Here is an 18323-nt window from a genome sequence, read left to right as displayed (position 1 = left end):
TCAACGGAGAGCAGCAGCGATGAGACTACTGACGATGGAGGCGATTGATTATCCTTTGCCCGGGCCATAATCAGTTTCGCCTTGTGCTCTTTGATGGCCTTAGGGTTCATGCTGAGGCGTTTTGAATACAACTTAGAGTTCTGGTCAGAGCCTAAGCACTGCTAGCAGGTGGCATGGGGATCTGTGATGGATGTTTGTCCCTCATGATTCTTTCAAGACTAAAACTCTGACTTCCTTGGAGGGGACACTGTAAAATATTTTGGTACTACAGTTATGTAAATAACAAATTTATAGGGAAAAGATTTCCCTCGGAGGTGAAGTTCCGGATGCACATCAAAGGCATGGAAAAAGGGGAACTGAAGTAGGTGCGCCAGGGTGGGCCCTATATGACCTCAGAGGCATCAGCAGACATCACTTTCAGCGCCTACCAAGTCCAGTACCCTCTCCTGGCGACCTCAAAGTCTTGAAGATTCCGGATCCAGTCTAACTGTACTATTTTCAAGAGCATTATTTCAAGGTTGTTGTCTTTTATCAGAGTGAAGTTTAAAGCATTACAAACCCCTCAGCCTCGAACTCCAAGACATATTTCTCTTTCTGCTGTTTGAACCTTGGCTGGATGTTTTTTGTGAGTTTAACTCATCTAAGGGTTTTTTCTGATGTATCGTGGTGTGCAGCTTTCTGTATGTATCTTGGGCCTACGTTCGAATAAGCTTTTTACACGGTATATAATATGTTGACTTAGATCCTAACCCAACCCAGCGCCTTTTAAGGCAGGCATCACGTGTTCTCACTTTTGTAAACTGGGGCCAGCCTGGGCACCTTCTTTCAAGCCTTTCCAGCTACCGTAATTAGTTTTTTGCATGGACCGGCTTAGACCATGCTGCAATACCCCAGCCTCAACCTCACGAGTGTCACTCGTTTGGAAGTAAACTAATATAAAACATCACAAAGACAATAAGAAACGTTTAGCACCCGATAAAACACTATTCTTTATTTTTCACATTTAAAATAATGAGTGTAATAAGGAGAGAGAGCTTAAGTTACTCTCTTGCCTTCTTTATTTATCTGATGATAAGAGTGTGAAATCTTAGTAAAACTTTTTGCCAAGCACTAATGTCTTTTCAAGTGTTAGTTGCTATTTGAAAGCAAGAGTAGCATTTTTGGCACCATCCACCCCCAAAGTATTCGGTTTTCGTGCCATTTACGTGTTTCTTCTTTCTGAGTTTTATATAGCGCGAAGTTGACACAAAGGTATCACAGCGCTTTACATGAGCCCCAGTTGCGTTAGGGACAGACACATTCATTTTGTTAGGCATGGGGAGAGTTAAGGATTTGCCCAGAATCACAGGATGTTGAGCGTCCCTGCCAAGACTCTAACCCGGTTCCCCTGCTTCAGGTGGACCGCTCTAGCCGTTTAGCCATATCCTCTCTTCGATGATTTAAGTAGATTAATTTAAGTAGACATACACTTCTGTTCTTGTGCAAAATGTCCACAATCCTTTTAGTGTTATCAAATGTCTGGTTAACACAAACCCTATTTGTTCTTGGTCTACCCTAATATGGAGAAGGATGTCAACTCTGGCTGCCAAGTCTTTAGTAAATGGTTTGTCATCTACGCTGACTGCGGCTATTATTGCAGCCATTGCTCTAACAAATTTTGGTTTTACTGTTTTGGTTTCTTGAGAAGTGGGTTCAGTTGTTCTTTAACAGACATTGATTACCTATAATTTTGTGTGCACAATGGTTCCTTGTGCTTAGATTCAAAATCCATTTACCCTGCATTAAGCTTCTACTGAGCTCTTGACATTTGCAGGGATCTGTCTCTTGGACCACAGAGTTCAAAGGATTCCATGATCTGTTCTTTGACCTCTGTGTACAGTACAGGATCTATGTACTGTCGGTCATAAAGTCTTAACGTCCCCATTTTCGTTCCCCTCAGCCTAATTTGAGCGTTTTGTGATTGTGACGTATTCAGATACTGGAATGTCTACAATTTCTGAGCTCCTCAGACCTTTGCAGTTAGACTCTTCAAAATATATATGATTTTAGTATATGCACCAATTATCATTTCTTATAGGAGTCTACTTCAGCACTAGTCAAATATCCACATGATTTAATATGAAGCTGATTTATAGCAGCTATTTATTAGAATTGTGACTAAACCTGCCAATCCAAGCTTTTTTGTAGTACAAAAAGCAGGAAAATGCTGGTCAGGCACTATAAATGTCTGTATGTCAATCTCTGTGGTACAATATGAGTCTCCATAATGCAATGGACACCGCTGTTCAACTTCCTTATCAGCTTCATTTTGCCAACCCATTTATTAGGCAGGTTTATGCATTTCACATGCAGTGTTGTTACCCAGTCCACAGTCTGTACTGATTGCTCCCCAACATGGTGTTATTACCTCTTGTCTGGGTGTAAAGTAATTTTTCCAAGTTCCTCTAAGAGCCCCCATCGAACCTACCCCCCCCCCCCCCCCCCCATCTTCAAGCCCCACAAGAAAAATGCACACAGGGCAAATATCCCCATATACAACAGGACAAAGCCCCATGGTCTGCAGCCCAACAGGTGGAGACGTTTCTCTGAAACTTTAAGCATCTGTCTCCCTAGCAGCTCCTACCCAACAACTGGAAAAACCAGGGAGCACGTCTTTCAATATTTGAGAAAGCGTCAGCATCAAAGAAATCACTTAAATGAGACATAAATAACATGAGCAATTGCCGCTGCAGTAAAGAGAAAAATAATAAGGGGTCTTTTGTTGTCCCATCAGATATAAGCACCCTTACACGTTCAAGAAATCACATCAATTTACCCAGTTTTCCCCTCCGCCATGTACAATCAGGTGTTGGTCTTCTACTTGAAAGTACCTCATCTCTTCTGTCATTTTACTCTCTTTCTACACCAGGTGTCATAGCCATTTTACTCATTTTCTCCCTGTAGATTTCTCCCCTGAAAAGCCTTCTAGATTTTTTTATGCCTGAGACACATTCACTCTCTTTAAGTTGATATTCTATGTGACTTTCCAAATCAAACGATGGACCAGATGGAAATGCTGATCAGCATTTTTATTTGCTTTGAGGTAGGGTGATCAGAGACCACTTTCTGTTCTCCTCTCCCAAGCGACTAGCGAAAGGTTGTGCATCAGAATAACCTTGGAAGGATGGTAACCTATTTCTTCCAGTTGTAATAGGCCTTGAGTAACTGAAAACAAATGAGTTTAGCCAGAATATTAGACAAACGTTCTGCTTCCTAGGGAGGAATCTCCCATCATCTTCAAAACATTTCTGAACAAGCCACCCAGAGAAACTCGAAGAAGTCTTGAAGAAAGTTCCCCAAGCTCTACCACTTGAGCATCTGTGATGTCCCTCACTATTATCTTCGTGTTTCCTGGTCTATTCTCAAGTTCCTTGTATTCTTCCTTCATAACTTTGCCTGAGTGGCCATGATTTGAATTACATCTTTGATTACTTTCTTGTTTTGCCATTTTCTGGGAGTCCTCTACATCAATGAGTGTTTATATAAGACACTTTCCCATGTTCTGCATTGCCGTTTAAGATTTCCCCATTATGCTTCTTCATATGACATAAGGGCAGCGCTGATGCCTGAGCTGTGATCTCTCAACAAATATGCCAAGGCTAAAGAATCCAGTTTAAACCAAAAATGTTGCACGAAGATTATACCAAGTACATTATACAAAATGTCTCTATTACACGGTCTTGTAATTTAAATACCTCTTATTTGTTTTTGTTCTCATTGTTATTTTGGATGTTACTTTAAAGGATTGTTGAAATGTGGCTCAATGTGTAGCACCTTGTAGCCTCTGTCGCCTCAGTTTATTGTCTAAAAGGCCTATGCTGACCTGGCCTGTCCACAATCACCCAACGAGCACTGGGTGCTTAAGATACTGCTTTCTTTGGCTTTATTTTCTACTTTCTTAGGGAGCTGCACTCCAAGTTCATCAAGCTGGGTTTTGACATTTCTTGAGGTGTAGATAAATCCTTAAGCAGACTGCAACCTAGGTTTCCAGCTTGTGTCAACTTTTTACTATAAGGGACAATTGTTTATATATACACTGCAAATGAGCTTGACTTAAGTATTTTGTACTGAGGGAATATTGATGGACAATAGATACAGGGCCAGATGTAGGAAGGCCATTACCGGTCGGTAACGGCCAAAACCGGCCGTTACCGACCGGTAATAGGCTTTTCCTATGTAGGTGGCAAATTTATCGATTCGGTATTTACCGAATCGGTAAATGAAATGTAGGAAGCACTTTGAGGAGTGCTTCTGTGCTTACAGGATTCGTTATTTACCACCAACTATTAGTTGGTGGTAAATAACGAATACCTCTGTAAATGCAAATCTGTGCATTTACACCTGTGCCATGTGACAGACATACATGCCCTTAGGGCATGTATGTGTGCCACATGTGCACACAAGCACTATTCAGGGGTGCAACAGGGTGTCAAAGTGACACCCTGCCAACCCTTGACTCTTTCCCTATTTTACCGAATCGGTAATTACCGATTCGGTAATTGACATTCATTCCTATGGGCCTCAAGGCCCATAGGAATGAATGGCAATTACCGAATCGGTAATTACAGATTCGGTAATTAATTTTTACCGAATTATTACCTACATAGGATTTACCGATTCTAAAATACCGAATCGGTAAAATTCGGTATTTTAGAATCGGTAAATCCTATTTACCTACATCTAGCCCACAATCTTTTCTTCAATTTACTGTTCAAAATGCCCACCAGGTGTATTACAAACTACTTGCAGTTTCCTTAATCACCACACTTTGAAAAGTAATGTAGCTATCAGGCTCTCTAGAAAGTTTCTGTAGACCTTGGCTTTTCAGTCAGTCAAATAGTCTTTATTTCGGCATAAGCCATAAAAGAAGCAGCAAGAATATAACATTTTACCAGATATTTTGAAACGCTAAAACCCCAAAAAAAGTCATTATTTACAGAAGTAACAATAAATAATTTAAAAATCATTCCATTTTTTAAATTTTTGTCCTTGCCCACCACATAAAACCTGGAAACCGCAAATACAATGTGCAAGTCCGTGTTCATTTTTAAAAGTCTGTAGACTTCCTTGCAGTGCCCAGAGCCCAAGTTCTTACACAGATTAATGAGTTCTTTCTGACTTAATTTGCCATATCCTCGGCAGAAAAAGAGCACATGCAAGTCAGTCTCTTCTTTGGCTGGACATGCAGGGCAGCCCAGGTCCCGCCCTGGTACCCACTGGTTGGTGTATGCGTTGAGCGGGAGACAGCCATGGCGAAATTGTAAATAAAGTTTCCTGGCCAGGGTTGGATAAATAACGTCAAGCACAGACTCCAATATATATGTACATTTCACATCTAAGAATATAGATAACCTGGAACCAGCCCTGGGATTGAGATACAATTTGTCCATTTGAACATCTCAGTACCTCTTTATCAAAACCTTCCTAGTTATAGTTACACAGGCTACTCTGGGATTCTCCCACAGATCACAAAATCCTAGGGCAGTCAACCAGTTTTTAACATGCATAAGCCATGGAAACTTACTCTTCCCCGAAATGCTAAGTGTCTCCTCAAGCTCACTTCTATATACAGCAAGTTCAGGGGTGGCCCATATCCTTCGCCAAAAAAGAAGTGGCCTGCATCCTACAACCTGGGTGATTGGTCTTACTCCTAGGTCCAAACGAAGGGGGAACAGTGGGGTACTTTTTGGAAGTCCTACTATCTGTCTGAGAAATGTATTTTGGGTGATCAGCATTGGTTTTATATTTGAGTGGCCCCACATCTCAGCGCCAGACAGTATCGCACTTCTCACCTGTGTTTTGTAAATCTCTAAGACAGGGCTCATTGGTTTATGATGGGTATCCCTGAAGACTTTGGCCAGACCACCCGAGATTTGGGTTAGTTTAAGATTTGCCTTTGTAACTTGGGCCCCCCCAGGACATTTTTTCATTTAGGGTGACCCCAGGTAATCATTCACTAACCCTCTCTAGGGGTGAACCATTCAGGTGGGGGATGGGATAAGACGTCTTCTTGGGGTTGAAAACCATATATTTGGTTTTCTGTACGTTTATTTCTAACCCCCTATTCCTGCAAAAGAGTGAAAATCCATCCATTATTCTCTGTAGCCCCATAGGGAACCTAGACAGGAGTAGCGTGTCATCAGCGAACATCAACGCTGGCACACAGCCCCGAGCCAGCTTCGGGGTATCGATGTTCTTACATTTGCTCAGGGCGTGTACCAGACCGTTGATGTAGATGCAAAATAAGATGGGGGCCAAAACGCACTCCTGTCTAACTCCCCTATTTACCGAGATTGGAGCGGTAAGATCCCCCACTTTCCCATACCTAATTTTGGCATAATTCCCTGTATGGAGCAGAGTGATGATCTCTAAGAGATAGGGGGCATCCCCAATTCCCTCAACACTCTCCACAAAGTCTCCCTGGGAACCAGGTCAAAGGCACTTCGGAGATCGACAAAGAACAGATGAAGGCTCCCCCTTCCGATACTACTGATTTCCAAAAAAGGAGTTGGAGCCTAAATATCTGGTCCATAGTTGAAGTTTTAGTTTTAAACCCAGCCTGTAGATGGGACATTATATTATTTTCATCCAGCCAGGTCTGGACTCGATCAAGAATTATCCTTTCAAAGGCCTTTTGAGATATATCTATTAGACTGATGGGTCTATAGTTGGAGGGTTGAAGAGGGACAGTCAAAGTTGTCTAGAGGTGGTTCAGCCTTATTGGTGGACCCATTTCCTCTAATGTGCAAATGCCCATTTCCAGCCTGCAACTTGGCCAAAGCCAAATTTGGAGACAAAGAAGCAGGAGGTAGGGCTTGTACAGAACAAAGATAAGCGTCGTTATGACTGGAGTCAAAATCCGCTTTTCAGTTCCAATTGCTTTGGAAGATGATGAGGTCTTATCTCATAGCCAAACAAGATATAGCAAGGAAGTGGAGTGCTCAGGCCACTCCCCCCAAACATGAATGGGAGCTCAGTATGGACTGCTGTTGTAATCTTGAAAAAGCAGTCTACAAAAGGTAGGGACTGCCCACAGAAGCGATGAAGGAGATGGCTTGAATTGAGGCTTTTGACTTAATGCTGCATTATGTTATGCGTAGCTGTACAGTGCACTATAACCCACAAGTGTTTCCTGGCGCTGAGCAGGTGGGGAAACAGCCATTACAACGCAGCTGTTTCCCTGCACAGCATTACAACGCAAGCGTTACCACGCATGCGTTGTACCAACGTATTATCATTACTACACATTTTTTTACAACGCATGTGCTTTCACCAGGCATGATTTACAACAAATTTTGTTGTAAAGGTATGTATGGTAAAAGCACTTTCCTTGCGAAAAAATATAGGCGATCCACCTCGTTGTGAGGAAACAGAGGCTCTTCCGTTTCCTTACAACGAAGTGCACCGCCCCTCAGACCCGACATGCAGCAGGAACCAGGAGGAGAGGGAGGTATGGGGGATTGGGCCTGGGGTGAGGGTTACTTTTTTAGGGTAAAAGGGGGTCGGGGGTGTAGTGCAGGGTACGGTTTTATGATTTAGGGTAGGGTCGGGGGAGTCGTGCAGGGTAGTGTTTTAGGATAGGGTCAGGTCATGCAGGGTAGTGTTTCAGGGTAGGGAGAGGACTGGCGGTCGGGGGAGGGTCTTGCAGGGGGTAGTGTTTCAAGGTAGGATTGGGGGTCATGCAGGGTAGTGGGCGGACTAGCAATCATTCACAAAGATGGAATCAGTCTCTCCACCTTCAAGACTACAAAATACTCTACTTTCGAATACCTTGGAGTAGAACTCGCTGCCAAAGGCTCCTCTCCAATCAAATTTCACACCATCTACCACCCTCCTGGTGATCGCACCCTCTTCTTAGAAGAAATAACTGACCTACTGACACGGTTCTCCCTAGCTGACTCTTGGGCGACTTTAACATTCAATGGAACAATGCTGAAGATACCACAGTATGCCATCTGACTAACATTTGTGAAATTAACCATATCAACCAACTTTGCAAAGTGCTGACCCATAGCAAAGGCATCACTCTAGATGCGATTATCACAAAAAATGATCTTGTCTCACTTCGATCCATCACACCCATTGACTGGTCAGACCACCATCTCAAACTGTTTAATATAGAGATCTAACCTCAGATCCAAATAACCCCCTCCGACAGACCCAAGCACTGGGCCAGGAACTTAAAGCAAATATCAATGACAGAACTCAAGACCATGAGCTGTGCCCAACCACAGCACCATCCTCACACTCACACAGTTGATGACCTCACTGCCCACTACAACACGGCGGTATCTTCTGTTCTAGAGCAAATGGCACAGCTCTAACTGAAGCAGTCTAGATCTATCCAATCTAAATCTTGGTTCAACGAGAGGAGAAACCTCAGATAGTCAGAAAGGTTATGGAGACAAAACCCCTCTACAGTGAACCTCTCATACCAAAGGATGGCACAGCTTTCCTACAAGAAACACATCTTCAGAGAAAAAGCCATTTTCTTTCTCAACCAACTTGACCGCGCTACAAGCAGACCCAGAGAGCTCTTCAACATTATTAAACAGCCAACCACCTTTTCCTCCCCACATGAAACAAAAGCCACCAATGAATGCTGTGAAGAAATTGACAATTTCTTCACTGGTAAAGTTGCAAAAATTGAACAATCCCTCAGTCACAAATCTGACATCCCTACCAACTTTCCCCTCCGCCTCACTCCCCTACATGGCCGAATTCCCCCCTGGATGTAACCAAGGACTGTATGGCCTCTATAAAAACCAATTTCAACCTTGATCTCATTCAATTAAAAAACAAAGTGAATTGGTCTGATTTTGAACCTACGACTAAAAGTGAAGTCTTCAATATATTTGCGAAGTTGAAGCCCACATCCCACACTTTGGATCCCATGCCTTCCACAATAGTTCAAAATCTCAACCATGTCATTGCCCCATTCTGGACTAAAATCGTCAACTCATCTCTCTCCTCAGGCAGTGTTCCTGACTGCCTCTAACTAGGCCAAATCACACCCATACTCAAGAAACCAGGAGCCGACCCCAATGACTTTAAATAACCTCAGACCTATCACCAACCTTCCCTTTCTAGCCAAAACATTGGAGAAGTGCGTCCTACAACAACTAAACCAATATATAGAAGAATTCAACCCCCATGACACTTTCCAATCGGGGTTCAGGAAAGGCTATAGCACTGAAACTGCTATGCTCAATATCTCAGATGACATTTGCAGATCCTTGAATGAAGGTGATGCATGCCTCCTAATCTTACTTGACCTATCGGCTGCCTTCGATACCTTAAATCACCCTGCTTTAGTTGAGACACTCAAGACCTGGACTGGGATCAATGGCACAGTCCCTAGATGGTTCACATCTTACCTGCAATATCGCTCACAACACATAAAAATCAACAACTGTTTCTCAAAACCAACACTAGCTTCTCATGGTGTACCCAAAGGCTCAACTCTATCCCCGGCCCTTTTCAATCTCCTCATGGAAACTTTACGGTTAACCTGATTCAAGCAGGGGACAAATATCACCTATATGCTGATGACACGCAACTCTATTACAAGATTAAATCACCCAGTGACATCCTACATCTGAGTACCACACTAACCAATATACAAACTTGGCTTAATATCAACCACTTGAAGGTGAACCCCAACAAAAATGAACTACTACGCTTCTCCCCGAAAAAGAACCTGATATCAATTAAAAGTATGGCGCAAGAATTTGGACTCTCTAAACTGTTCTCTAACACTGTCCAACACTGTTAAGTCCTTAGGTATCACCCTAGACAGAAACAGGTCATAGAAAGTCCACATCAACAACTCAGCCAAAGGAGCACTCCTCACACTAAAACACCTCAAGAAAATCCAACCTTTCATTCCCTCTGAAGATTTTAAGACGGTAGTACAATCACTAGTCCTCTCAAAACTGGATTATGGTAATGCCATCTTCACAGGAACTCTGAAAACTCACCTGGCCTCCTTAAGTTCAGTTTTGAACATGGCAGCCCGGCTAATAACAGGTTGAAATCTGTTTGTTCACATCACACCGGCCGTCAAGAGCCTCAATTGACTCCCAGTCGAAGGAAGATGTTTCTGCAAGACGGCTTGTATCACACACATAACCCCAACTATCTGGAGAACAAACTTTCGAAAGCTTTAAGAGCCAGATCTCTAAGGAGCTCCAATGCACTTCTTCTCAAACCCCTCAAACGGAGAAAGAAATCCTCCCAGACACGTTCTTTCTCTGGAAATGCTCCCACAATATGGACCTCACTCCCTATTGACCTGCGCTGCAACCCCTTATTTTCATGTTGCAAACGGGACCTTAAACACCTACTGCTCAACAAATACTTTAACACACACCCTAACTGAGCTTTGTTCCCAAAGCTCACACCCACTCTGCCTTAATCTGTTGTAGCGGTTAAATTAGTGTTTCAGCGGTCCACTATGTCTTGTACATCTTTTAGCTCAAGTGATTCCCATGTCTGCATACTGTAACTACCTCTGTGGCCGAACAATTTTCTTTAACTGTTTTTTTTGCATGTACTTCAATCTAATGATCTCGCATTATATGTAAAGCGATCTGATACCTTCGGGTCTAGCTAGCGTTATAAAAAAAACGTATACATAAATTACTGGAAGCTAGGGACCTTGGCCTAACAATTTTCGATCTTTTGAATTACAAAACAATGCAAAATTATGAAAATGTTATTTAATTTAATTTTAAGGGGAAGCTTTACGAAATTGAATCACGGCAACCCATCGTTCATGCTATATTCTATTTGATACACTTGCGCTGTCTCACAAATCAATCGGAGGATAGTTTTTAGCGTCCATTTTTCGAATTTCATTCAAATTTAAAGAACGTTTTAAAAATTCAAAATTTATATTCTGCTTCTTTATATACACGTAATTATTATGTTAGTATTCTTTATTTAATTTTCTAAGCGTTCGGGGACTCCCGGAGTGGAATTCATAGACTAAAGGTTAAGAGCCGCTGCTCTACATCATGTTATTAAACAGCCATTGTCAACTACACAAATAGCCAGCTTCTAAAAACATACTTACTAAAGGATATAGACTCAATAAAGCTGTTCACAAGCCATGCAAGCAACAATATAAAACTAGCATTTGCTACTCCTAGGTAACCCTAAGATAAGTTTTGCTCCTCCATACAATGGTCTAGGTAGAATGCTCTGCATACGTTATTGGTCTACATCAGATATGACAATAGTACTGTTGATAAATTGCTCCTTTGAATACAGTCTTTTGCCAAATGCTTGGTGAAGAAGCTATATAAAGAAGATTGGTTTCATTTTCTAACACACACACACAAACACACAAAAAACCCTCCCTCCCATGCACCCCACCTGCCATCCTTCGACTATCCAGAGCCAAGAAATTTCACATACCTGTTGTTTTTGCCTCAGAAAAGGGCTCCTTGTAAAAATGTGGATCTTCTTCTAACTTGATTGATGTAAATACTGGATCAACTAAACAAAATAGAACATATAATTAATAGTGTAAACAATGAATTAGTCTTCTGAATGAAAATGAATGAAATGCTAATTCGGTTTTAAATGTTCAAATACGGCGGCCAGAAAAATTAACACAAATGTTCTCCACAATTGTTTCAATCTAGAAAATTTGAATTGTATTACTTTGTTTGGAATGTATTTGTTATTGTGGGCATTCCCACACATTCCTTTTCAATGCATGCACCCTGTTTATAGAGCCTGGCCGAGTCTTTGACACTGCAAAGCACTAGTTAACCGTTTCATTTCTGGCCATGAAGGCATTACATTTTACCATACACTGCTGTTTGACCCCTTCATGGGGCAGATCCAGAAAACATTTTGTGCAAAACAGGTGCATCTGCTCCCCTGACTCAGAGATCCGCAGTCTGTTCGATCGGACCGGCAAGCTTTTATGGAATGCAGGTGAGACGTTTTCCCTGCTAACGGGGGCAGATGAAGAAAGAAAGGGGGGACTAACACCTATAAACAAAAACTATTTAATAAGAAAGATAGAAGGACAGGGAGTGGAAGACAGGAAGCGTAGACCTATTTACACATAGGATGATCTACAAACAATAGGATGCATTAGATTGTTTCAAGTTGCTGAGGTGTTCAGTATCACTCTATAGTACAATAGTTTCTCAATGAGGCAAGAGCACAATTGAAAACAGACTGCATCACTCACAAAGCCCTCCACATGTCAACTCATAATTTGGCAGAAAATTGGAAAATTTCTGTGTTTAACGGGTTTGAGAAATGAGGGTTCCCTCCTCCTAGCGTCTCCTATATTCAGACAACAATTTGCATTCACTTCCTCCAGTTCCATATTGCAACTTTTTAGAAAGGAGATAAGAGTCCTCCCATTTCAAAGGCACTTTGATTGGGACTGAAAGCATTACCTACACTTGAACTATCTAGCCTTATTGACTCCCTCCACAGATGGGCCAACCCTGATACCTCCCCACCTTGCTGTCCCAATCTTCTCACTGCCCTCTGAACACTTCCCCTCTTATCTTTATTCTTTCTGGAGCACCCTTCTTGGTTTCATAGCTTGACTCCTCATGGCTCTTGCCAGTATCTTGCTTTTCTTCCACATTTGCCTATGTGTCCTACTGTTGCCTCTATCCTCTTGATACTCTTATCTTCCTCTGCTTACAGGGTGTGGTTAGTTTTTTACCCTTTATTGAAAATGTGGAGTTTCTTTTTTATTTATAATTTATTAAATACTAATGTTTATTGTTATTTATCATTATTATTATTATTATAGTATGTGATATTTTAGAACTCTATATGAACTAATGCAAGCTTCTATGACACACTCAAACTCAACATTTCTCTCTTTCACACACCTATTGCCTCATCCACCCTCCACACACCCTTTAGATTAGCAGGCTTTAAGAACTGTATAGACTACCAATACAAGATAGAATACCATTAGAATGCACCCATTACACTTATTATAACTATGGAGCTTTATAGTGTAGATCTATTACCAGTCATTAGTCATGAAGCCATGCAATGGACCCCATTTAAAGGAGCCATAGTATACTGTTGTAAACTCTCAGGAGGGCACTGCCTACGATGGATTTGGGCCCAGATCTTTGGACTGGGGTGAATGTGTGACATTGATCCACATTCTGTCCATCATTGTTGTGTTTGCAGTTACCGCTCTAAGTGTACTGGGGATGCTCAGACGTGAGTCCCAGTTACTCCACACCACTGGAATCAAGCTAGCCGGGCTGAAGAGAGGTGTTACCTCGAAACCGGGCCGGTCCTCGGATGCTTGTTTCCGTTCTGGGAAGGACATGGCTTTTGTAGTTCGGACTGGACTGTTCCCATGGGGCACAGGGTCAGCGCTGATTTGCATATCGCCATTGTCTAACCCAGGGTGGTGTGGAGTGGAAAAACGATGGATTTGGGCCCAGATCTTTGGACTGGGGTGAATGTGTGACATTGATCCACATTCTGTCCATCATTGTTGTGTTTGCAGTTACCGCTCTAAGTGTACTGGGGATGCTCAGACGTGAGTCCCAGTTACTCCACACCACTGGAATCAAGCTAGCCGGGCTGAAGAGAGGTGTTACCTCGAAACCGGGCCGGTCCTCGGATGCTTGTTTCCGTTCTGGGAAGGACATGGCTTTTGTAGTTCGGACTGGACTGTTCCCATGGGGCACAGGGTCAGCGCTGATTTGCATATCGCCATTGTCTAACCCAGGGTGGTGTGGAGTGGAAAAACGATGGATTTGGGCCCAGATCTTTGGACTGGGGTGAATGTGTGACATTGATCCACATTCTGTCCATCATTGTTGTGTTTGCAGTTACCGCTCTAAGTGTACTGGGGATGCTCAGACGTGAGTCCCAGTTACTCCACACCACTGGAATCAAGCTAGCCGGGCTGAAGAGAGGTGTTACCTCGAAACCGGGCCGGTCCTCGGATGCTTGTTCCCGTTCTGGGAAGGACATGGCTTTTGTAGTTCGGACTGGACTGTTCCCATGGGGCACAGGGTCAGCGCTGATTTGCATATCGCCATTGTCTAACCCAGGGTGGTGTGGAGTGGAAAAACGATGGATTTGGGCCCAGATCTTTGGACTGGGGTGAATGTGTGACATTGATCCACATTCTGTCCATCATTGTTGTGTTTGCAGTTACTGCCTACATCAAGGCATGACATAAATCATTCTCCTGCATGTTGGAAGACAGAAAGTTACTGATTCCCTGTTTCTTTATAAGTGGGTGTGTATTGTGATCCAGCATGGCAACATTGGCTTTGCTAGTTGGAATAGAGCAATAGCGAATCCAGCCTCATAAATTTCACTCTGAGGTTAGATCAACTGTGTGAAGTTGTTCAGAAACAGTAACAGGACAACAGGAAGTTGGCATCATCAGTGACTGTATTTTTTCTATATAGGGTGTGATGAAGTTGCAATAAAGGAAGTTAAGCAAGTGTAGTTTCCAAATTGTTGGAGGAAATCACAGGACCTCTCCATTAAGATTCCTAACGTTTGCATGTGCAACAGCATGGTGGCTAGCATATAACTCCGACAATGCCATACCATATTTTGGCAGGTTCTCTACTTTTACTTGCAATCTTGATAATTAGCCGCCTGCTCATAGAATGGAAACAAACCACTTGAAGACATTACCCTAAAATGACATGTGTAGACCACATCCAATACAGTCCTCTGTGGTCGGTATTGTATGGTCAAACATTGAATAGATATCTCTGTTTGTCATCTGGCAGGCATCATCTACTATTTCAGTTGTTTTCAGAATAGAAATCTCCATGCTGCAATCTGGGCTGACTGATAGGTGACAAGGTTTCTTTTTCAAAGCTATTGGAATGGGGCATGTTTCAATGACCTTTGAACACCTTCTTCATGCTTGCCACCGTATATCACTGTGGGTAGGCCGCAGTGCGCATTCTTCCATGAGCCTATTCTTTTGCTGATATTTACTTTTCTCCTTGTATTGTCCAATGGACCTGCATGGTGGCATATAGGTTTTTTGGGGTGGGACCAGAAACTTGAAATCCTCACCCCTTGTATGGCCCTGCACTCAGGACAATTTACATTTTAGGATCTAGGTGAAAGCCTGCCTGTTTCAATTGAGGTTCTGTTCCATATATTGGTGAGGGAAACACTGTCAGCTATTGCTGCGCTCAATAAATTCAGCAGTCAATAACAAAATGAATTATCACAGAATACATTAAATTGCAAAGGACAGAGAGTGAATCAACTCTTTACACAGACAACAGATAGGACACACAAAATGTGCTTCCACATGTGTCATGCAATGCTTATTTTTCCAATAAGCAGATCACTATTTACTTACCTGTGGAGCTGCTAATTTTTTCCTTTCTCTTGATGTCTTGATGCTTGGTGTAATAGGTCTCATCCTCATCTTTTATGTGAAATGACATGATCTCATATCCTAACAAAGAAAAATACATTTAAGTGTAATATCAAAACAGACATATCCATACAATAGGTGGGGATTTTATCAGTGAAGAAAGTGTGTGTTTGGCAGATCCACTTTTAGCATCTTTTCAAAAGAGATTTATACTGATTAGACAAAGAATGTATCTGTAGCGGATCATTTTCTTTCTTGAAAGCAAAGAACACATCAAACTGAAAAGGTTACTTACCCAGTAAGCAGCTGTTCATGGTAGTGCTGTAGATTCACATGCTGTACATACTCCTGTCATCTACTGTTGGGTCTGGATGTGTGCAAGTTGTTTTTCTTCTAAGAAGCCTTTCGAGTCACGAAATACTGTGATTCCTCCTCCTGCTTGTAACGCGCATGCTCATCAAATCCATTTTTATATAGTTTTTCACACATGGCAGGCGAAGATGGAAAGAGGAGCAAAGCAATGTATAAAGAGATGTCCATGAAAAGAAAGAGGTAAGTGAGATAGAAAGATCCCTTCAACAGGCACGTGAGGACAGTGGGTGCAAGTGATTCTACAGCGTACATGGCACGAACAGATAATTACTGGCTAAGTAACATATTCCATTCAAGGCATGCATGGCTGTAGATACACATGCTGTGCACAGACTGTAAAGCTGTCCTTGCACAAAGCAGTGACTAGCCTGTGGGAGTTACAGTAGATTGAAAGAGTGTACAGAGCACTCTCTGGCCATCCTTGGCTTGTTGGTGAGCGACCACATCCACACAATAATGTATTGTGAAAGTATGTGATGTGGACCAAGTAGCTGCTTTACAGATGTCAGCTATTGGAATATTCCAGAGGAAGGTCATAGAGGCTCCTTTCCTGTGTGTGGAGTTGGCTGTAGGAGAAATGGGCAAAGTCCATTTAGCTTTAACAGTGCATGTCAGGATGTCCCTTTTGATCCATCTTTCAATACCTGATTTGGATAGGGCCTTCTCTATGTAGAGTCTGGAGAAAACAACAAAGAGCCGTTGTGTTTTCCTAAATGGTTTAAACCTGTCAGTGCAGTACGGATGTATGACGTTACAACGCATACTTTTACCACGCCTACCATTACCACGCATTTTTTACAACGCAGGATCCATGACAACGCATACCATTACCACGCATGTATTTACAATGCATATACCTTTACAACGCATACAATTACAACGTAAGTATTGGTAAGTATATAATATTTTTTAATATTTAATTTAATTAAAATTAATATAATGTAATTTAATTAAATTTAATTTAATGTAATTTAATTTAATTAATTTAATTTAATTAATTTAATCAATTTAATTTAATGTAATTTAAATTTAAACCCAAAACTGACCTTGAACCCAAAAAATACCCCTTTTACCCAAAAACCCAAACTGACCCTGAACCCTAAAAATACCCCTTTACCCCTAAACCCTAAAAATACCCCTTTACCCAAAAACTGAAAACTGACCCTGAACCCTAAAAATACCCCTTTACCCAAAAACCCAAAACTGACCCTGAACCCAAAAAATACCCCTTTACAAAAAAAAACAAAATAATATTTTTAATAAAATAATATACTTACCAATACTTACGTTGTAATGGTATGCGTTGTAAAAGTACCTGCGTTGTAAATACATGCGTGGTAATGGTATGCGTTGTCATGGATCCTGCGTTGTAAAAAATGCGTGGTAATGGTAGGTCGTGGTAAAAGTTGCGTTGTAAAGGTTGTATACCGTGCAGTACACGATGGCTCGCTTAACATCCAAAGTATGGAGATTCTGTTCCGCAAGTGAGTGAGGTTGTAAGAAAAAAAACAGGCAGTTCAATGGTTTGATTAAGGTGGAACTGTGAGACCATCTTAGGAAGGAATTTGAGGTTTGTAAGGAGGACAACCATATTCCTGTGTATCGGGAAGAAAGGTTCTTCTACAGTTAGTGCCTGAAACTCACTGACATGCCTGAGTGAAGTGATAACAACCAGAAATGCCACCTTCCAAGAGAGAAACTGGAGGGGTTTGAAAGGAGGGCCCATGAGTCTTGTCAGTTTAATACTGAGCTTCCATGTCTGGGCTAGTGGGACCCAATGAGGAATGACTTTCTTGAGACCCTCCATAAAAACTTTAATAACTGGAATTCTGAAGAGGGAGATGTGTTGCCTGTTCTGAAAATTGGGAGCTACAGCAGCTAGGTGTAATCGAATTGCAGTGAAACCAAAACCACAAGCCTGCAAGTAAATTAGGTAGCAGACACTATCCTGCACTTTGGCTGCTAAAGGGTCAATGTGTTTTGAATGGCAGGAGAATACAAATCTTTTCCACTTGACAGTATAACAAGCCCAAGCAGCAGGTCTCAGAGCTTCTTTGAGAATGCTCCTGTGGAAGATTATGGTACCCTAATGCTAGGACTTCAGTAGTCAAATCGCAATATTGAGAGACCTAAGGTCTGGGTGCCTGATTTCTACATGGTTCTGCGTGAGTAGGTCCAGCCTGCTTGGGAGCCACCGAGAGTTCGAGCAGAGTGGTGAACCAGGGTTGTTGGGCCCAGGTGGGAACCACCAGAATGAGTGTGAGAGACAATTGCCGAAGCCTCCGAACCAAAAACAGAAGTAGTAGTAGTCGTAGAGAAGGAAAAGCGTAGGCAAATATCCCTGACCAACTAATCCATAGTGCAGTGTCCCTGGACTGTGGGTGGGGAAACCTAGAAACGTAGTCTTGGCATTTGGTGTTTTCTGCTGTGGTAAAGAGGTCTATCTCTGAGAGTCCCCACTGGCATAAGTACTGGAGGAGGACTGGAGGGGGGGGGGGGGGGGGAAGTTACCACTCGTGAAGTTGTTGCTGCGTAC

The 18323-nt window shown here is 42.2% G+C and overlaps 1 protein-coding gene across 1 annotated transcript in view; it reads right to left on the bottom strand.

The window, feature by feature from the left end:
• The window catches only part of LOC144755289 (uncharacterized), a 118852-nt gene that overhangs the window by 12059 nt on the left and 88470 nt on the right, over positions 1 to 18323 (bottom strand). Inside the window, exons 6-7 of the mRNA XM_078644069.1 lie at positions 15398 to 15496; positions 11461 to 11541 (exon numbers count right to left, since the gene is read on the bottom strand). Coding sequence (XP_078500195.1) covers positions 11461 to 11541; positions 15398 to 15496 — 180 coding nt within the window. The remainder of the gene's footprint in view (positions 1 to 11460; positions 11542 to 15397; positions 15497 to 18323) is intronic.

This window comes from Lissotriton helveticus, chromosome 5_1, assembly GCF_964261635.1.
Source record: "Lissotriton helveticus chromosome 5_1, aLisHel1.1, whole genome shotgun sequence".
Lineage (NCBI taxonomy): Eukaryota > Metazoa > Chordata > Amphibia > Caudata > Salamandridae > Lissotriton > Lissotriton helveticus.
This window is presented reverse-complemented; position numbering and strand designations above follow the sequence as displayed.